General features: G+C 41.5%; 2 protein-coding genes across 25 annotated transcripts in view; one reads left to right on the forward strand and one right to left on the reverse strand.

Annotated features, from left to right (window-relative positions):
• Positions 1-21,790, forward strand: part of AKT3 (AKT serine/threonine kinase 3) — a 362,856-nt gene extending 341,066 nt beyond the window's left edge. For all 5 annotated transcript variants that reach the window (XM_005539655.5, XM_065531593.2, XM_065531583.2 and 2 more), the window contains 2 exons: positions 8,909-9,011; positions 16,226-21,790. In XM_005539655.5, coding sequence (XP_005539712.2) covers positions 8,909-9,011; positions 16,226-16,311 — 189 coding nt within the window. In that variant the 3' untranslated portion in view covers positions 16,312-21,790. The remainder of the gene's footprint in view (positions 1-8,908; positions 9,012-16,225) is intronic.
• The window catches only part of SDCCAG8 (SHH signaling and ciliogenesis regulator SDCCAG8), a 250,336-nt gene continuing 249,438 nt past the window's right edge, over positions 21,427-22,324 (reverse strand). For all 20 annotated transcript variants that reach the window (XR_012433004.1, XR_012433027.1, XR_012432919.1 and 17 more), the window contains one exon: positions 21,427-21,758. Coding sequence is in view for 10 of the 20 variants with exons in the window: in XM_074036184.1 (XP_073892285.1) it covers positions 21,710-21,758 (49 nt within the window). In the remaining 10 variants the exon portion in view is untranslated. The remainder of the gene's footprint in view (positions 21,759-22,324) is intronic.

Raw genomic sequence — 22,324 nt, forward strand, 5'->3', positions numbered from 1 at the left:
GTGCTTCAACTTTGCTGTCACCATATGGACTTCAAGTTGCATATTTCCAGTGAAATGAAATTGATGTCTTGAACCCAGAAACTTTATTGTCTTGTTTAAGATCACTGGATAGCACATTTTCTGAAAGCAAATTGTTTTTCAAATAAAGATTTGTTTCAAGTTTAGTGCATTTGTCAGAAAAATACGTTGTTTGCAGTTAATGACACTATAGCTATTCATTGAGTTGATCCATAAAAGTAGCTGAGATTTACAGAAATATTTATGACTATCCTTTCTAAATGGGAATTTACATTCTGTTGATACAGAAATGTTTTGAGAAATGTGGTTAGAGAAAAAGAAGAGATGAAGATTCTGGTTTAAAGCTGAAATAGGAAATTAATGTATTAATGTGCTAGGGCTGCTATAACAAAATACCACAGACTGGGTGGTTTAAACAACAGAAATTCGTTTTCTCACATTTCTGGCTAAAGTCCAAGATCAAGGTACAGGCAGGGTTAGTTTCTTCTGAGGTGTCGTTCCTTGGCTTGCAGAAGGCCGTCTTCTCCCTGTGTCTTCATGTGGTTTTTCCTTAGTGTGTCTACTTGTGTGTCCAAATTTCCTCTTCTTGTAAAGATACCAGATTGAGTTAAGACACACCCTTATATCTCATTTTAATGCAGTTACTTTTTTAAAGGCCTTATCTCCAGATAGAGTCACATTTTGAGGTACTTGGGGTTAGGGCTTAAACATACTAATTTTGGAGGGACACATTTCAACCTATAATAATATAATATTTGAAATTCGTTCAGCTATTATTTAAAGTAAATATGAGGGGACTTCAAAAAGTTCATGGAAAATGGTATTAAAAGAGAAAAACAGAAAATATAAACTTTATTTCTCAACATAAGCTCCATCAAGTTCAAGATACTTTTGTAAGCCATGATACCAGCTAGTTAGTTCATCCCTAAAGAGCTGAACGTCCTGGTAATTTACCTATATGTCAGTGCAGTCTTTAAGTGAAGAAAAACTAGTTCTCTTTAAAAGCTTTTTTAAGTTTAGGGGAAAAATAAGTCAGAAGGAGCCAAATCAGGACTGTAAGGTGGATGCCTAATGGTTTCCCATGAAAGCTCATGAAAGTACCACTGTTTAATGAGAGGAATTAAGCAGGAGCATTATGCGGGTGGAGGAGGACTCTCTGGTGAAGCTTTCCTGGAAGTTTTTCTGCTAAAGCTTTGGCTAACTTTCTCCAGGTGTTATCATTCTCTGGCCCTCCAGAAAGTCAATAAGCAAAATGCCTTGAGCACCCAAAAGACTATTGCCATGACCTTTGCCCTTGACCTGTCCAATATTGCTTTGACTGGACCATTGCCACTTCTTCATACCCATTTCTTTATCTTGAGGATTATACTGATAGAACCATGTTTCAACTCCCGTTACAATTCTTCAAAGACATGCTTCAGGATCTTTATTTCACTTGTTTAAAATTTCCATTGAAAGTTCTGCTCTTGTCTACGGCCGATCTGGATGCAACGGTTTTGGCCCCCATCGAGTGGAAAGTTTGCTCAACTTAAATTTTTCAGTCAGAATTCTGTAAGCGGAACCAGATGAGATGTCTATGGTATTGGCTATTGTTTCTGCTGTTAATCACTGGTCGTCTTGAATTAGGGCACAAACGAGATTAATTTTTCCCTTGCAAATTGATGTGGATGGTCTGTCGCTGCGGGCTTCATCTTCCACATTGTCTTGTCCCTTTATAAAATAAGTTACCCATTTTTAGACTGCTGATTTATTTGGGGCATACTTCCCATAACTTTTCATAAAGCATCAGTGATTTAATCATTCTTCCACCCAAGCTTCACCATGAATTTAATGTTTGTTCTTGCTTTGATTTTAGAATTCATGTTGCTCTTACAGGGGCTCTTTCCAAACTGACGTCTTATCCTTCTTAGTGCCTCAAACTTGATCCTGTACAGACATGTTACAACAAGTTAGTGTGAGTTAATTTTGGTGCAGAAATTTTTTGAAATCTGTGCATGGTTTTTTCATAATACACATTTTCCATAAACTTTATGAAGACTACTCAGGAATATTATATATTCTAGAAATTTGTAATGAAATCTAAAGTTGGGGCATCCTGATGATTTTTACGGGACTGCTTCTGTTCAAGTACTGTGGCAATTTTTTTTTTCTTTTTTTTTGTTGGAGTCTTGCTCTGTCACCCAGGCTGGGGTGCAATGGCACAATCTCAGCTCACTGCAACCTCTGCCTCCCAGGTTCCAGCGATTCTCCTGCCTCAGCCTCCCAAGTAGCTGGGACTACAGGCATGTGCCACTACACCCAACTAATCTTTATATTTTTAATAGAGATGGAGTTTCACTATGTTGGCCAGTCTGGTCTGAAACTCCTGATCTGCCTGCCTCAGACTCCCAAAGTGCTGGGATTACAGGCGTGAGCCACCATGCCCAACCGTACTGAGGCAGTCTTTTACAAGCCCTACCCCACAACGTTCCCCATATACATAATGTAGGGTCTTTGCTTCCTCTACAAATGTTTATATTACACTGAGTTGTCTTCACCTTCAGGGACAGGGGGAGTGGAAGGGGGAATAATGCTTCCCAGAATGAATATCTTGACTGACTAATTTGTAGAGAAACAATCAAAAGCGAAAGTAGTTTTCATTCAAAGCCTTCACATTGTAAATGCTACAGTAGAAAGACCTTGAGATCAAGAGACCTAGGTTTTTGCCACTCCAGTTCTTATTTGTATAATTTTTGGCAAGCCATTTAACCAGTGTCAGCTTTAATTTCCTAATCTCTAAAAAGATATGCTACGTGCTCACTGACATCTTACTCCACTCCAAGATTTAATGATTGATTCATTTATTCTGCAAATATTGTTGAATGCTACTATGTGGCAAAGACTGTTTTAGGGGTTGGGAATACCACATTAGTGCAACACAAAGTTCCAGATGAGACAAGTGGGAAACAAATAGCAAGATGGTAAATTTAATCTTAATTATATCAATAATCACATTAAATGTAAATGTTCTAAACACCACAATTGAAAGACAGAGATTAGACTTGGTAAAAAGCAAGAACTACCTATATGCTGCTTATAAGAAATCAATTTTAAATGTGAGATATAAGTAGATTAGAAGTAATAGAACAGAAAATTATATACTATGCTCACCCTAATCAAAAGAAAACTAGAGTGCTATATTAAATCATACGAAGTAGATTTCAAAGCAAGTAATATTGCTGGAGAAAAGGAGGATTATTTCATAATAATTAAGGGAGTCATTTCATCAAGAAGTATTAACCATCTTAGTTATGCATCTAATAACAAAACTTCAAAATATATGAAGCAAAAACTAATATAACTATAAGGAAAAATAGACAAATTTACAATTACTATTAGACGTTTCAATACCCATCTTCAAATAATTGATACAGCAATTGGAGAGAAATTGGTAAGATTATAGACAGCTTGGGCAATACTATCAATCAGCTTGATCTAATTGACATTTATGAAACACGCTACCCAACAACATAAGAACACTTATTTTTCTCAAGGTCACAGATCATTTACCACAGTCTACCCTATGTTGAGCAAAACAACTCCATGAATTTTAAAGGATTTAGCTACTGTAAAACATATTCTCTTTGAAGGAAATGAAATTAAAAAGACACAGAAAGATATATGGAAAATCCCCAAGTTCTTGGAAACTAAATACTAAATAATCCATGGATCAAAGAAGAAATCAAAGGGAAATTAGAAAGTATTTTGAATGGACTGAAAATGAAAACACAACATGTTTAGCTGTGATATACAGCTAAAGCAATACTTTATAGTACTAAATAAAATTTATAGTACTAAAAGATATTTTTAAATATTAGAAAAGAAGAAAAGTGTAAGATTAATGACCTTAGCTTCTATGTTAAGAAACTAGGACTGGGCACAGTAGCTCACAACTATACTCAGTACTTTTGAAGGCCAAGGTAGAGGAGTTCTAGACTAGTCTGGACAACATAGTGAGATCCCATCTCTGAATAATAAAATATTAGCTGGGCATACTGGTGCGCACCTGTGGTCATAGCTACTCAGGAGGCTGAGGCAGGAGGATTGCTTGAGGCCAGGAGTTTGAAGCTTCAGTGAACTATGATCACACCACTATACTCCAGCCTGGGTGACAGAGTCAGATTTTGTCTCTAAGAAAGACAAAAAAGGAATTATAAAAACAAGAACAAATTAAATGCAGTGTAAACAGAACAAAGGAAATAAAGATTGGGATAGCAATCGATGAAACAGAAACAAAAAATCATAGAGAAAATTGATGAAAGAAAAACTGGGCTTTTGAGAAGATCATTAAAATGGATGTATTTCTCACCTGACTGAATAGAAAAGTGAGAAGACAAATAATAAACGTTGACACTGCTACAGATTATATTGGTATTAAGTGGATAATATAGAAACATGTATAACTTTATGCCAATAAATTCAACTCTTTGGCTAAAATGGACACATATCTTGAAAGATACAAATTACCAAGAAGAAATAGATATCATGGATAGCCTTGTACCTACTAAAGAAATTATAATTGTGGTTAAGATCCTTCTGACAAAGACACCAGACCCACATATTTTCACCAATGAAGTCTACCAAACATTTAAGGAATATTATCAATTCTATACAAATTATTCCAGAAAATTGAAGATGAGAGAATATTTCTCAGTTCATTCTGTGAGGCAGGTACTAACTTGACATCAGTATGCAAAGAGATTTTTTTTTTTTTTTTTTTTTTGAGACAGAGTCTGTCTCAGACAGTCTCAGACTCTGTTGCCCAGACTGGAGTGCAGTGGCACCATCCATCTCAGCTCATGGCAAGCTCTGCCTCCCGGGTTCACGCCATTTTCCTGAGTAGCTGGGACTACAGGCGCTCGCCACCATACCCGCCCGGCTAATTTTTTGTATTTTTAGTAGAGACGGAGATTTCACCGTGTTAGCCAGGATGGTCTCGATCTCCTGACCTCGTGATCTGCCTGCCTCGGCCTAAGTGCTGGGATTACAGGCCTGAGCCACCACGCCTGGCCTGCAAAAAGATTTTTAAAAGAATGCTATAGACCAATATTCTTAATGAACATATATGCTGAAATGTTTAATTTAATTTTAGCAAATTAAATCTAACAATAGATACAAAGAACCACTACCAGTGTGGTCTATTCTAGGAATATAAGATTGAATATAAGAATAGAATATAAGGAATATCTAGGAATATATTCTAGGAATATAACATTCAAAACCAATCACTATAGTTCACCTATTAACAGAGTAAGAAGGAAATGATTATATCAAATGATGCAAAAAAAAATCAAGAAAAATTCATCCTTTTAAAAATTTATTTAAACAAAAAATGAAACGCTCTGAGTGAATTAGGAATTAGAATTGTTTTTTAACATAAAGGAAAACAATTTGACAGTTTCTGGAAAAGTCAAATGTATACCTACCATATGGCCCAGCCATTCCACTCCTTAGTATTTGTCCTAAATTAAATCATATGTCTACACAAAGACTTGGACGTAAAAGTTAATAACAATTTTGTTTGTAAGTGCCCCAAACTGGAAACAGCCCCGATGTTCATTGACAGATGAGTGGGTCAATCGTGATACATCTGTGTACTGAAATATGACCCAGCAAAGTGGGCAAACTATTGATACCTGCGGTGACATGCATGAATATCAAAGTAATCATGCTAAATGAACGAGACAGACAAAGGGTACATACTATATGATTCATCTGCATAAAATTCTTAAACATACAAGCAAGTCAGTTACGGCAGAAAGTATGCCAGTCATGGCCTGCAGGGGATGGGAGGATGGAAGCACACATGGGCACGAGACGACGTTTAAAGTGGTAGATGTTGGCCTGCAGGGGTGGGAGGATGGAAGCACACATGGGCACGAGACGACGTTTAAAGCGGTAGATGTTGGCCTGCAGGGGTGGGAGGATGGAAGCACACATGGGCACGAGACGACGTTTAAAGTGGTAGATGTTTTCACCATGTTGATTTTGGTGACAGTTTCATGGGTATATACATATGTCAAAACATATCAGCTGCCTGTTTTTCTTTTTTCTTTTTTTCTTTTTTTTTTTTTTGAGAGGGTTTTACTCTTTTGCCCAGGCTAGGTTGAAGTGCAATGGCATAATCTTGGCTCACTGCAACCTCTGCCTCCTGGGCTGAAGTGATCCTTCCACCTCAGCCTCCCAAGTAGCTGGGACTACAGGCACACACTGCCACACCCAGCCCAAGTTGTATATTCTTAACGTGGGCTGTTTAGTGTATGTTAATTACTCATCAATAAACTTTTTTTAAAGTCCTTGCCCTCGTGGAACTTACATTTTATTGATGATGACATTGACAGTAACAAACAAATCTACGTATATCATATGTGGTATACGTGCCTGTGTATCAGATGTTGCAAAGTCTCGAAGAAAAGGCAATGTGAAGATAGAAAGTGAGGGGGAGGATAGCTGTTTAATATAAGAAGGTGGTCAGGAAAGTCCTCAGTACATGTGGCATTTGAAACAGAGACTATTTTAAGCTCTCCTGTAATCTTTTGAAAAGTGTTAAGATAGGTTTCAGTTTGTTAAAGTTACAGATGATCATTCTCCCATCTAAAAGGACAAGTTTCCCCTAACTTGAAGGCAAATTTAAATTTCTGACATCACAAAGAACCAGATGAAAAGGGGGGAGCAGAGGTCAGCAAAACCTACTCCTAGTGCCCAAGAGAAGCCGATTCCAGCCACAGGAATTTCTTGTGGTTAACTTTTGATTGGATGGATAAAGACCTATTTTGTGAACATCTGTAGAATAGTAAATCAGAAAAACCCAACCAGAATTCCAGTCTTCCAGTTTCCTGTCAGACAGGGCCAGTTACCCCTGGGTTTTCTTAAAAAACGAACAAACAAAAGCGTTCCAGCCTCTGTTGCCTCTGGTGTTCCCCGTGCACGTGCCTGTGATATGTGGTGCCGGTGAAGACAGTGCGCGTAGCCCGAGACTCAGAGGGAGGGTTTCTAGCAGTGATATGTGGTGCCGGTGAAGACAGTGCGCGTAGCCCGAGACTCAGAGGGAGGGTTTCTAGCAGTGATATGTGGTGCCGGTGAAGACAGTGCGCGTAGCCCGAGACTCAGAGGGAGGGTTTCTAGCAGTGATATGTGGTGCCGGTGAAGACAGTGCGCGTAGCCCGAGACTCAGAGGGAGGGTTTCTAGCAGTGATATGTGATGCCGCTGAAGACAGTGCGCGTAGCCCGAGACTCAGAGGGAGGGTTTCTAGCAGTGATATGTGATGCCGGTGAAGACAGTGCGCGTAGCCCGAGACTCAGAGGGAGGGTTTCTAGCAGTGATATGTGGTGCCGCTGAAGACAGTGCGCGTAGCCCGAGACTCAGAGGGAGGGTTTCTAGCAGTGGAGTGACCTGCTTGCTCATGTCCAGGGAGCCAGCAGAGCAGCTAGAAAGAAACTTGGTCTGGCACCATGGCAGGCTCTGCTTACCACTAGCAGAGGAGTTTGTTTCAGGTCAGGGATTAGTAGCCATTACCAGCTGATCAGTGGAATGTAGAGTTGGTTCATCCTCAAAGCTTGACAGTCATGAAGACCTTAGAATAGCTGTGTGCTGGGGGCAAACAAAGAATTTTAAAAAGAAGAGATTAAGAATGCTTTGTAGCATGCACCATAAACTGAAATGTGGTCCTTTATTTTGAAAACCTGCTTTTAATTCTGCTCATCCCACCATTCTTAAAAATATAGTTCTGTCTAGAGAATAGTTTAAAGATTTCGCCTTATTATTTAACATAAATTTGGTGACAGAAAGAGTGGGAAAATGCACTGATCTCAAGCCAATTGTGTATTTGTTTCTGTAAAATTTGTATAAAACATGCTGATTTCTGTCATTCTGTTTGCCATGTTCCTATCCCCATGAGAACCGTATTCTAAAGCAGCATCCCCTGTTCTGAATGATGCTCTGCAGAGCACATACTCTGACCCTAATGCTCTGGCTCTGGGCATCCTGTGCTAGAAGGAACCTGTGGGTTCCACCTATCCCTGAAGGCTAGAGCCCCGAGACGCAGAAGCCTCATGTTAGTTTCTTCTCCCTCCCAACCAGCAGAGGTTCACAGGGCTCCGGCTCCTGAGACCTCCGGTTCCCCAAGACTTTCTTCCACCCCCGCCTCCCCCACCCCCATGCCTGCCACAGGTGCAACTTGAATGAGATGATTCCTGCCCTGTCAATCCCAGAGGAGCTACTCTTAATCTCTTCTGGGGTGTGGTCCCCTTTGAGGATCTGATGAAAGCTGTGGGCAAAAATTTGCGTGTAACTGCAGGGGCTGCCAAGAAACCCTTTTCCAGAGCGGGGCGGGCATCGATGCCCACTTCCTATCAGCAAATTCTTGGCAAAGTCCAAAGTTGTAGTTCTTTACGAAGGGAAAGGCAGCACTCTCATCCGTACCCTGGTGGTAGCTGTATTATTAAGTTGTATCTTTGTTAATACCTTCTTCAGCTAGTACTAGAAAGCGGCTGCCCGGAGAGGAGCCCACGTCCTGGCACACTGCTCCCTGTCAATATGGTTTTGCATGTATGTTTGTTATTGGGGGAAAAAACCAGGACAGATTTTTCAATATCCCTCTCCCGTCCTATTCTGTGGTTTTCCTTTGTTGTTTTTCGTGATCCATTACATTTTATACAGAACCACCAATTACCCACCGGTTTGTTTAGACTATTGACTGGGAAGCCAAATACCATGTCCCCCTTACACAGCGACTCAGCATTGTAGACTTTTGTTCTGTTCATTTAACTACATGCTCTCTGCATTTTTCCCAGAAAGGAATTTTCCTGAATTGAAATCAGTTAATAAAACTCTTTTTCTTTCTTTTTACAGCTTGTACCTCCTTTTAAACCTCAAGTAACATCTGAGACAGATACTAGATATTTTGATGAAGAATTTACAGCTCAGACTATTACAATAACACCACCTGAAAAATGTAAGTAAATTTAGAAGGCAATTGATAAATTTCTAATATAATTTCTTCTAATGTAATTGAAGAAAACAGTCTTCTAAAAACTCATCTGATATTTTCAAGATCAAATTCCACAGTGACTTACTCCATTCTATTTAAGAATATTGCATATTGAATTGAATTTAAGAACATTGAGTTCCCAGTGGAAATATCAAAAGACAGGTAATATCAAAGGACTGCAAGAAATGCTTTTCTGGGTAGGATAAATTATATAGAGAGAAATTGTAGATGAAATTACAGACTAGCCCTTCCTTACTGTTCTCCAATAGATTCTTTTGACACCAACTGAAAGGACTGTGAAATAGAGACTCCCCTCTTTCCTAGACTTCGTTCATTCCCACATCACCTTCAGAATTTTGCCAATTCTGGCCTCCTACTTACTTAATAGTTTTAAAATTCACTTAGAGTCACTCCTTTTTACTTAGCTCTCTCTTAAATAGCATTATCTGTGAGGACATAATTTAGTTTGCTGGTTCTTTTGAATACATATAAATTACATATTTATGAAAACTATGTGTTCATGTACCACTTCAAGTCAATTCATATACATTAGTATGTCTCACACTTAGAGAAATTCCATAAATCAGTGGAGCTGTAATGAGGGAAAAGGTGATCAGACATAATTGATAAACATTTTCATGCTGACAGAGGTCTGTGTGTATCATCACTAACTTAGGAATGCGAATACGATTGCGTTTCGGGGCAATATTTGGAGGGCTGCAAGGATGCTTCAAGTCACACATTTTTTGGTTCACATCATAGTTTTTCTCTCCTTTTCTTTTCGATTCCTTTCCTATATGTCTTCTCTTCTCATTCCTTTTTCGGAGGCAGATTCATCAATAGTGCTGATGTGGACTCAGTGTCCGGGAGAGGGGAGGTTGGAGGCTAATGCTGTGCCCAACATGGTCACAGGTGACAGATTCTACTGTCAAGAGGCAAACAAGGGGTCATATGGGCCAAGAGGTCTTAATATGGGGACCATGGTCTGGCGACAAGGGGACTGTGAACACCCTGAAAGTGAAGATATAATTGTGTGTGTGTGCTTTTCTTTCTTTAGATTCACATAAAGTTAAGGTGCTCCAGGTCCTGAAGTTGGATCAGCCATAGTCAGGGAGCAGGGCTTACCAACTTGACCGATGTCTAGTCTAAGTTGTGAAATACCAATACATTGAAGTGAGCTACTGATGGTCTATCCTGTGGTGAGGCAGAGTTTCCACTCAGTCTTGTGCCATTGCTAGAATTTTAGAATCACTAAGAGTCACTGACAGACAGTGTTGGAAAGCCTGTGGAGTCATGGGCAGGTCGCTCAGGGCTGAGTAGAAATAATGGGCATAGGCCTTGGCCTCTGTCCCCAGCATGGACTGTGGCATTAGAATTGTCCAAAATGCTGGGTAACACCAGTGAGTTTTTGGATCCACCCATGGGCAGTTCCTGCCATAGAGCCTTTGCTAGGCCCTTTCATTTGGATATAATCCTAACTGTAATCAGACCACACCATTCCTCTGCTTAAAACCTTCCAGTGCCATTCCATTGCACTCTAAATCCAATTTGCTCACACTGGTTTGCACAGCACTGACTGATCTGGGCTCTGTCCACCTCTCTGACCTCTTCCTGCTCCATCTTCCCCCACTGTCCCTGGGTTCCAGCCACACCTCGAACATGCCACAGGTCACCATGCCTCAGGCTCTGGGTACGGTATTTATGGTGTCCATGCCTGGAATGCTCTTCTTCCCTGATCTTACATGGACGGCTCCTTCTTGTCCTTCAGCTCTAAGCTTGCATGTCATTCCATCAGAGAACCTTCTTTGACCTCCTAGTCTGAAGAACATCAGTCTGACAACACTCCCTCCCACCCTTCATTCTCTACACTGGCACCTTTCCTTGCTGGTATTTTTCTGTTTGTTTGCTTAGTGTCTCTTTCTACCGCTAATGTGCAGTGGGTTGGAGAGGAAGGATCTAGTTTGTCTCATTCGTTGTTAGCCCAAGCTCCTGGTTAGATGCCTGGCACAGTGTGCATATTCAATAATACTTGTTAGGTGCATAAATAAACAGAATATGGTGAGGGCCCAGGAACTTCAGAGCTGGGAGGACACCGGGTTTGCCTCCCCTCCGAATAGCCAAAGCAGACACTGGGGAGGTCCTGACAGGCCTCTGTCCTCAGTCTCAGCCTCTTTGAGAAAGTTTCTGCTCTTAAATAGAGCATTTGGCATTTGCATACTCTTTAGAGCAAGTAAAGACGTTATTTCGGAAGTCGTAGAAATAGGAAGGCTCTAACATATCAGGAGTAGATATTTTACTTCAGAAAGCTAAAAGTGAAATCCCAATTTGGGACCCAGAGTGAGGCTGAAAAAGCCCAGGACTCAGACCTGGGGAACCCGTCTTATGTCCTGCCTCTGCCCCTTACAGCTCTGGGCGATGGCCGGTCACTTTGTCCTCTGCAAAAGTGGGGAGCAGGGCTGATACTCTCTCGGTGGCCTGTTTTTGTCCTCCTGTGTGCCTGAGAAATTTAGGAGAGGCACTGAGAGTTCTGCAAATTTGAATCACCCTATTTTCAATTCTGCTCAAGCACCAGATTGGTTAGTCCATAGTATTACTGTGTGCTGTGGTCCAGTCCATTTCGGGGGACGATAGGCCCGACCCAGCGAGCACCTGGCTGCAGGAGCGGCGTAGTGGAGGGCTGGCGTAGTGGAGGGCCGGCGGACAGGGCCAACTAATGCTGTGCTCGGAAATGTGGGACTGGAAAGACCAGAGCAAATCAAAATGGATTTGGTTACAAATAAGGTCAATTAGAAACTGTTGTATATGCCTCTTAGTTATTTTTTCATGATTGACTTGAATTTCAAAGCCCTAGCTTTCAAGGACCAGAATCTCTGCGAAATTCATCTTACCTGCCTTATTCCTTACACCACACCCACGGGGCACTTGTCCTGATGAGAATTTGTCGTTAGTTTGCATTTTATTGCTCAATTTCTAGGACTTCTAAAATGAGACTGAAATGTTAGAAAGTGTTAGAAGTCCCCCAGCACAGTTTCTAGAACATAATTTGAACCTAGTTCCTTGGCTTCATTAATCAGCAATATAAAAGCCATCAAGAATGTTTTTCCTGGCATGTCATATTTTACCACTAACAGCAACTCCATTATTAAATAACATATGTCCTTTCAGACATGGGTCATGCTGTGAAAGCCCTACAACCTTGGTGTCTTTAAATGATCATAGGTTCACTTCTAGATTGAGACAGAGATACCTACGAAGCCTGTACATTGTAGTAACTTCCAAGATGGTTATCAAAATCCGCCTGCAATTGTCGGCCCACGGAAGTCTGGCTTTTTGTCTAGGCACAGTGGTGCACGCCTCACCTGAGGTCAGGAGGAGCCTGAGACGACGAGCCTGGCCAACATGGTGAAACCCCCTCTCTACAAAAAAATACAAAAATTAGCCAGGCGTGGGGCCGCATGCATGTGATTCCAGCTACTCGGGAGGCTGAGGCAGGAGAATCGCTTGAACCCAGGAGGCAGAAGCTGCAGTGAGCTGAGATCACAACCCTGCCCTCCAGTCTGGGCAACAGTGCAAGACTCTGTCTTTAAAGAAAAGTCTGGCTTTTGTGGGTGTCAGAAATGGGGTGTGGTCCTGCCCTGCCCCTGGGCCCCGGACAGTATGGCAACGAGAGCCCAGCAGTGTCATCTGTGTCTGACAGGGCACCCCACAATTGAGGGGTGGGGAGGGCGCTGTGGACTTCCTGTGTTTTTCCAGATTCAGGACCGCTGTAGAAAGGAAAGTCAGACGACAGAGCTCAGCAGAGTGTGCCCAGGCAAAGACCAGCATCGACGCATCTGTAGGCACCTCTGTTCAGCAGCCGCTCCTGCTGTGTGTGTGTGTGTGTGTGTGTGTGTGTGTGTGTGTGTCTGTGTGTGTGTGTGTGTCTGTGTGTGTGTGTGTGTGTGTGTGTGTGGTGTGTGTGTGTCTGTGTCTGTGTCTGTGTGTGTGTCTGTGTGTGTGTGTGTGTGTGTCTGTGTGTGTGTCTGTGTGTGTGTGTGTCTGTGTCTGTGTGTGTGTCTGTGTGTGTGTGTGTGTCTGTGTGTGTGTGTGTGTGTCTGTGTGTGTGTGTGTGTGTGTCTGTGTGTGTGTGTGTGTGTGTGTGTCTGTGTCTGTGTGTGTGTGTGTGTGTGTGTGTGTGTGTGTGTGTGTGTGGCTCGGCACCGCGCAGCGCTCCGCACTGGGGGCCACGGGGCCCTGGGCTTCCTGTCTTAGGGGAGCAGCCTCGATGGTGGTGAACTGCAGGTTCTTCTAGGGCAAAGGGGCGGTGTTTTTAGTTTGACAGTTCCTGGATCCATCCTAGATTCCCTTAAGGGGCAGATAAAAATGAGAATCAGTGAAACCTTAAAACGGTGATTACATTGAACATAACCTTTTTCTTGCTGCTTTGAATAGTTTAATTGGTAAGAAACCATTGCAGCTCCCTAACTGCTAACACACAGAAGTTTCATTGGTGCAAGTCCAGGGTAGCACCGTCGTTAGCAGTTGTCTTCCCACTTGCCACCTTGCTTGTATAAAACAGAGTACAGTTACTGTTCAGAACACATCAGCAGTTAGAAAGGCAAAATGTCCCATTTTCTACAAACAGCTGCAGTGACATGCCAGATTGTCCTCACTGGCATTAATAATGGAACAGATTTGGGAATGTGTCATCTTTCGTTATTGCCATTGATGGTCCTCTGCCTTCCCCTTACAGAAAAAGAGGGTTTCTTTGAGATCTGGTCACTTTTACTGCCATATAATGACGTTTGTTAAATGTTCTAAGAAAATCAGGCAACTGATGTTCCTCATGTAGAGTTGATCATGGTCTTCTTTTTCCAGATAAGTGTTTTTGAAAAACATAGTTCATGCTCATTATCATCACTGTTCCTTATGCACAGCCTCTCACAGCAGGAACTAACTTGTGTACATTGACAGGCTCCGACTCAGAGTCAGCTGCCACTTCCTCCAGCTCCCCTCCCACCATCCTGCCCAGGCTCTCAACTCTTTTAGGGCCATGATCAGATGTTCACACCTCATTGTTACCAAGCCTGCCAACAGAAAAGGGCTGGAATGATGGAGGGGGATCATTGGCTTTAAAGAATATCAAGGATTGGAGCCCTCAGGGTATCTGTGAAATTTCCTAGATTCAGAATTGCGAGGAATGTGTTACTGAAGTGAGAGTGAAGGCTGTCTCTCAATTCTTAGCTGACACCCAGCAAGAGTCCCTCCTCTTCCAAAAGAGTGTCCAGCACCTGCCCCTGTGGAGCGTCTGGCTAACCTGGATGCTGAACCTCGCCGGGCTAGAGTGAGTCCTGGTCGTGGCCCCAGGAGCCCAGGCAGCTCTCCTGCCCTTCCTGGCTGAGCAGGACAAGCACCAGGCTCCCCACTGCTGTCCAGAGCCAGCTGCATGTTTGCTGTGCAGAAACACTGAGCAAAATAAAGCTGTTGGTGAGGAAAATTGTTTATTTGAAATATGATTGGCACATGTCAGAATCTGAACATGAAGGTTTTAGCTGCCTGTATTCTCTAGAGAGTGTTTATACTCTGTGGCTCAACCACGGATACACCATCATTCCCAGCTCCTTCCGTTTCTACTGTAGCTAAAAAACTGCTGAAGGTATTTGATCTAAAAGATGCATGTGACTTGCTTGGTACAAATATTGGAACCAATAACTTTATAAGGAGGTAGAGATTTCCTCAAACCTCAATACCTTCTAGCAATGCCGACTGCAGTTCCAGTGGTCTATTTGCTGAAGGAGAGAGGGCCTCCGAGTTCAGTGTCTTCCACAGAGCAGGGAGCCCCAAATCTTACCTAATGCAAGGATATCTTCTGATACATTAGAGGTCAAACATTTGGGCTAATGCCAGCTTGAATCCCATTTCTTAGAATCTTCTGCATTAAGAATGGGATACAGAAAAGAAAAACAGTGAGACAAGAATGGAAGTGTTTATTCTTCAGACAAAGGCCGAGCATCCTCCTCTTCAGGGTGACAGAGTCAGAGCCTCAGTGCAGTGGGATCTGGCCTATATGCTTTCTTTGTTTACACCCACGTCCAGCTGATGCTCCCTGGAGAGGTTAGAATATTTTTTAAAAAAAATTGGTAATGTACTTCCTATATGGGTTTGAGGAAACTGAATTATTTTGCTTGAAGAGAAAAGGGTTGAGTATTGGAAAGATTCACTGATTTCCATTGCAGGACAGCATATAATTAAGCTTAGAGGAGAGCACGGGGGATTTAAAGTGGAGCACCTCCCCCAGGAGACTGTGAGTCCAGGGGGTCCTTGGGAACTTTGTTCAGAGTTCTGCGGTCCATGGGCCTGATGGGTGCTCAGCCCAGAGCAGATGTGTGGGAGTGCATGTTGACTGAGTGGCTGACCGTGTGGCCACATATCAGGAAGAGCTTCCGACAGCACAGGACTGTCATCACAGGACACTTAGGAGAAGAGGGTGCTGATCATCTGTGATCTTTGAAATAGAGAAAACCAGGAAAGCTGAGAGGAGGAACACTGTGATTGTAAGCGGCCTGTTTTGATGCCTTTCAAGTCTCTTTGGTTGTTTCCTGATGAGCCAGGCCTCAGACGTTGACATCTTTCCCTCTTTTTCTTTCACTTAGCCCCTTCATGCTCAAGTTTTCACATAGGGCAATTGGGAAAGGTGAGTCAAGCCAGATGTTAGATGTTGAATAACATTTCATAGGAAGCTTTATTTTACAATTGCACTTAAAGCCTCACAAAGAAAAAATACAAGCACTTGAAGACATTTGATGATGGATTCTGTACAGACTTTGGATGCTGTGGGTTTCACTGACTTGCAATTTTGATATATGTGGTTACATGAAATGAAAGGTTACTGAAGACTGCTCCTTCTTAAACACTCTGTTTTCTTCAATACCATTGTTTTCACTGTTTCATTGAGTTGAGTCTTGAAATTTTGATGTCTTAGAGATGATTCTACAGTATTATTTCTTCATAGACTATGTATTTATGAAAATCAGATGATTTTGGAAGTGTAATCACTGTATAGCTTATCGATAAACACAAGTTTATAGGAGCTATTGCCTCTGTTCATCTTTCCTATGTTCAGAGTTTACAAAACATAGACCAGAGATAATGTTGCAAAAAATAAATGTAAAATTAAAATAGCTGTTTCCTGCCCACAGATGATGAGGATGGTATGGACTGCATGGACAATGAGAGGCGGCCGCATTTCCCTCAGTTTTCCTACTCTGCAAGTGGACGAGAATAAGTCTCTCTCATTCTGCTACTTCACTGTCATCTTCAATTTATTACTGAAAATGATTCCTGGACATCACCAGTCCTAGCTCTTACACATAGCAGGGGCACCTTCCGACATCCCAGACCAGCCAAGGGTCTTCACCCCTCGCCACCTTTCACCCTCATGAAAACACACATACACGCAAATACACTCCAGTTTTTGTTTTTGCATGAAATTGTATCTCAGTCTAAGGTCTCATGCTGTTGCTGCTACTGTCTTACTATTATAGCAACTTTCAGAAGTAATTTTCCAGCCTTTGGAAGTCATGAGCCCACCATTGTTCATTTGTGCACCAATTGTCATCTTTTGATCTTTGAGTTTTTCCCTCAGTGAAGGCTAAATGAGATACACTGATTCTAGGTACATTTTTTAACTTTCTAGAAGAGAAAATCTAACTAGACTAAGAAGATATAGTTTATCAATTCAGAACAAGCAATTGTGGAAGGGTGGTGGCGTGCATATGTAAAGCACATCAGATCCATGCGTGAAGTAGGTATATATCACTAAGCTGTGGCTGGAATTGATTAGGAAGCATTTGGTAGAAGGACTGAACAACTGTTGGGATATATAGATATATATATATATATTTTTAAATTCCTGGTGGATACTGTAGAAGAAGCCCATATCACATGTGGATGTCGAGACTCCCGGGCAATCATGAGCCAGTGAACACTGTTCTACCAAGAAACGAAGGCACATGCACAGCCAAGGTCACTTACAGGGTCTTATGAAACAGTTTGCGCCAGAGAGCATCTTTCCCCCGTGCTTGGAAACCTTTTTTCCTTCTTGACATTTATCACCTCTGATGGCTGAAGAATGTAGACAGGTATAATGATACTGCTTTTCACCAAAATTTGTACACCAAGGTAAACAGGTGTTTGCCTTATTTAATTTTTTACTTTCAGTTCTACGTGAATTAGCTTTTTCTCAGATGTTAAAACTTTGAATGTCCTTTTATGATTTTGTTTATATTGCAGTAGTATTTATTTTTTAGTGATGAGAATTGTATGTCATGTCAGCAAACGCAGCTCCAACCTATATAAAATAGACTTACTGCAGTTTCTTTTGACCCATGTGCAAGGATTGTACACGCTGATGAGAATCATGCACTTTTTCTCCTCTGTTAAAAAACGATAAGGCTCTGAAATGGAATATATTGGTTAGAATTTGGCTTTGGGAGAAGAGATGCTGTCATTTAACCCCTTGGTACTGAAAATGAGAAAATCCCCAACTATCCATGCCAAGGGGTTAATGAAACAAATAGCTGTTGACGTTTGCTCATTGAAGAATTGAAACATGATGATGACCTGGCAACAAAAAGTAATGAAGAAAATTGAGACCTGAGTGATGATAAGAAATGATCTTTACATGGCAAAATGAACACATCTTGAGGATTTAGGAAGTGGGCAGTGAAGGCTAAGAACCTGGTGTGTTTCTTGGGATCATGGTACATTTACCACTGAATTAAGCCATCAGGGAAAAAACAACAAAAAAAGAGAACACCTTCAGCTTTTCTTTTTCTGTATATACTCATGTCCCCAGATTCCAACATTTCTCACTGAAAGGGGGCATGTATGCAAACCTCATCTTTCTCCTTCATTAATGATGATCTTCAGATTAAACCCTTTGGTGCTAGGAGCTGACAATTTCCAAAGCAGCCTATGAAGTCCTAGGGGCTGGGGCCATTCTTGCGGCAAGCAGAAGGCCACCCACTCCGTGGAGTGATCATGGAAATGGATTTTAGTTAAACTCTCTGACAGCTCCCAAATGGAAGACGACAGCGTGATGCAGTATTATGATTGCGTTGTATGAAAGAGCAAGTGACTTTCTAAGTAGGATGAATCATATTCATATGCAGATGTCTTAGCCTCTTGACGCTGGAAGTGTGGATTTATAGCTATGAAACCACTGCTGGCAGTGGGTGGGCCACTGGGACTGACGGGGGTTAAAGGGCATTTTACTAAGGCAGCTAAGACATATTCAGACATCAATGTTATCCTTATTTTTCATATTTCTACCTGAGTGAAGTTCATCCTTAGTATTGAGTAGGAAGTTACAGTAAATGGTAGTTCATTCTTACTTACACACAGTTAATTTTTTTTTCACTTGGAATTATGTTGAATGTTTCATTTTGACAAAAAAGTAGACTAGAAGGTATGTTCTTTAAGTTGTCTTGCATCCATTATATAAGAAAGAAACAGGTGAGAGGAGGAGCAGAAAGCTGAGACTGGCTGATGTTCAGAGCACTCACTCCTCTGGAGGGAAAGCATGGCGCCGTACACTAAGCACATAGCTTTGTGTTGTTTTGGTTTTTTCCCCCAGATCTTAAAGTGATTCCCGTGACCTTGGCCAAGGACACTTGCTAAAGTGTAATGACTGGCACTGACATTGCCCCAGTCGGGCCACTCCTCACACTGGCTCTCAGTCCCCAGCCACGCCTGGGGCTCAGTCACTTCCATTCCAGCCTCTGAGACTCCACTGGGGTCACACAAGGTGTCTTCTTGGCTTTGATTTTGAGAATCCCCTATTTTCACTTCCAGATCTGTCAGCTGCCATGGAGGAATAATAGAAAACCAGAAATGTGTGTACAGGGAGATTTCTAAAACTTCCCTTGTGTCGCCCATAGTTGTAGTTTTGGGTTCTGGCAGGTGGAACACCCTGAAACCTGGAATCATTCTGTGAGAATACAGTTCATACTTTGCAGACTCCAGCCCATACTAACTGTCATGAAGCTTGACTTCTTGTCGTAATGCAGCCATCTTGGAGGAAATTGGCTATTTCTGCTTGGATTGTTGGCAGGGTCACGCTCAGCTTTGCTTTCTACACTAATTACATAGCATTATTCAAGTATTGTTTTCCATTTCCCATCCCTGATTTCCAGCTTCTTCAAGCTGACTGTTCTTGCAGGGGCCACTTGCTTCTCCTAGAGGACAAAAGTAAGGGCCTTCCTTACTAACTGCAGGGTCTCTATATTACACCTCAACGTACACACTTTGCTGCTACTGTTTGTACTGTCCACAGTAGAATTTCCTCATCTTGCTCCTGGTAGTGCATTACAGGCAAGCATGAAATGTAAAGTATTTATTTAAATAAAAAGAAAACCTCTAAATTGGTAATTGAATTACCTCCCTGTAGCTTTATAGTTTGTGACATTTCTTGACCTTGCTAGTTCTTTCATTAGATCTGTGCAAGATCTAGTCATCTGGTTAAGGATTTTAAGCAGATGCAACTATAAACCCAAGAAACTGTATTACTCTTACTGTTGGTCATACTAAAACTGTCTATTTCCTTAAGTATATGGCCCACGAGGATGTGAAATAACTAGGAGAAACTGTTTTTGTACACTGTACATCCTTAGTATTTTTACACGTATATGATAGGGATGAACATGATTTTCCTTCGTGCAGACAGCTTAAATAAAGCACTATGTCAATCTGCTACTTCTCTGTTTATTGTTGTTGGATGTGGTTCTATAATCCCCCCAAATTAAATCTTCTTTAATGAAAACAGATTTTTAATAGCCCCAGCTGGTATTAACCTACCTTGTATAAAATGTGACAGGAAAATATACAAATTCCTTGTAGCTCCCACACACATAGGGGATCATTTTTACTTCAGTGGAATGGTAGTAGTGCGGTTACGCAAACTTTGATGAAGGGCTGCTTCCGAGGGGAGACGCTGACTCTCAGCACTGGATTTAGGACGGATGTTCTGTGAAGCCAGGGATGGAGGAGGTCTCAGACCTTGGAGACATTCAGACCCTCATCATCTATACAACACATGGTTTGGACCCAGAATCTGAAGGAATGTAGCTTGTCATTAATGTCTTCCTGATAATGTACTGCTCTGCATACTTCCTTTCTTAGAGTGTATTTCTAACACGTCATGGCAAATTAACAAACTTCGACACGGGTGATGTAGATGGGTAGGACGGCTGGACTGCAGTCTGACTTCACGTTGAATCATTCTGGATGGGGCCTTTTTCTGATTTTACCTCATAAAGCTACTATTGTAGAAACTTGGCTTTGCTCCTGTGATGAAGCCAGACAGAGGAATGGCTTTTGGGACCAGAGTGAGTCAAGCGCGTATGTGTACGTCACACAGCCAAATTTGAGAGCATTCTCACATGTGCTCTTCTCTCAAAACCACTGGGGTTGACAGATCCAGGAGGCTAAAATAAAGTGACCTCTATAATTCTTTAAAGGTGCTATTTTTAGAATATTGTATAATTTATTCACAGTATATCTAAAACAGAATTAAGGACAATTAAAATATCTTATGTGACAGCCTTTATGTCTAGCACATTTGATGAAAAACTTCTGAATCTGAATAGAAGTTCTACTGTTTCAGGCTTGAGCCTTTTACACGCTCAAGAGATTCGAATGGTCTGTGTGTGTAGATCATGCCACCGCCTCCAAAGCCTAGTCCACACCACTTCTGAGAGGCAAGGCTGAGCGTGTGGTGACATCCGCTCTGTGTTGAGATGGGGATGAGGATGACGGCTCGCTGGCCAAGCAGGGTAGCCGAAGGTCAGGGACCTGTCCCAACTGCAGCCTTGCCTTTAGTGTTTGTCATTCCCAGATACAACACAGTATGTCCAGTGTCCATTTTTATTACTTTAAAGCATTTGAGGGCTTAACTATGTATAGTAGAAATACTATTTTAGACAAATAATTATCTGTGTACAGATATTTGATATACTCTAAGTAAATTTTCTAATTTCACTAAGTACGTTTTTAGGCTCCTCTCAAATACTGCATATTGAAGAAAAAAAATCTGACACCACCGAGCCAAAGATGCTTTTTTGTCTGTTTTCGTTGTTTAACAGAATGGAAAGAGTAATGCATAGTGCTTCCTGGTGTCTCCTGATTGATTGATTGTACACAAATTAGGACAATAAATAAAATGGAGTCTGATGGGACATTGATTAAAGGTGAAGGATGATATATAGATCATGAAAAGAAAAATGAATGGCAGGAAAAAAAGTTTGGTCCTTAATATACTTTGGCCTAGTTAAAATATGTGCCTTTTTGGTGTGTTTTGTTCATCACTACAAGATAAAAAGGAAACATTACAACTCAAGTCTTTAAAAAGTTCATTTATTGAAAATCATATGTATAACCTAGCATACGAATGAGCAGATTGAAACACGTAACTTCAAGCCATTTCTGAAAACATACACCAGGAGCTCTGCTCATCTGGAGTCAGACTCCAGCTCCACCCCGGCTGCGTGCAGGGATGGCGCACGTGCTGAGGAGGACCAGCCCCTACAGGCTGAGGCGGTGTCACCCGGGGAAGGTCGTGGTGCGTTGTGGCATATTCAGTCTAAATCAGATGAATGTAAATATCTCTTTGTAAATCATTTATTTCACTCTGTTCCATCCAGGTCAGCAATCAGATTGTGGCATGCTGGGTAACTGGAAAAAATAATAAAAAGTAAGTTTCAATAGCTCATGTTCTTCAATGTGATTTGTCTTCTCATTTGCTGGTTTAGTCACCTTTTATGATGAAAACTGTTGGAGAAAAAAAACCTGTTGCTAAAAATGTGGAAATTATATGAAAAGTTTGTGCCTCATCTTGTCCACATCAAAGCCCTTGTCACATACGAAATAAGGTTAACTGGTTTAATGGGTTAAATTTGAAAACAACCTAGACTACAGACACTCGTGCCTCTTAAATAAGGACAGGCTGGTGTTAGGACATGGCCAGAGAGCCATCTCTTCTCCTCTCCAGGAAAGGACACATTGATTTGTGCCAGAATCTGTTTACTGAAAATTTTTCAGACCTTACAGCAGGTAATTCTAGAAGAAAAACAGGGTGTAGGCCAAGTGCCCCTAAGAAATTCCTCCTGAAACAAAACAAGCTGAAACATCTCCAGATTTATAGCTGCAAATGATTTATTGTCACATATAAAAAGTATTTTCACATGGAAACCTCGAACCTCCCATGTGTTGGAAGAGGGGACTGGGTGTACTGAGGTCTC

Source organism: Macaca fascicularis, chromosome 1, assembly GCF_037993035.2.
Source record: "Macaca fascicularis isolate 582-1 chromosome 1, T2T-MFA8v1.1".
Taxonomy (NCBI): Eukaryota; Metazoa; Chordata; class Mammalia; order Primates; family Cercopithecidae; genus Macaca; species Macaca fascicularis.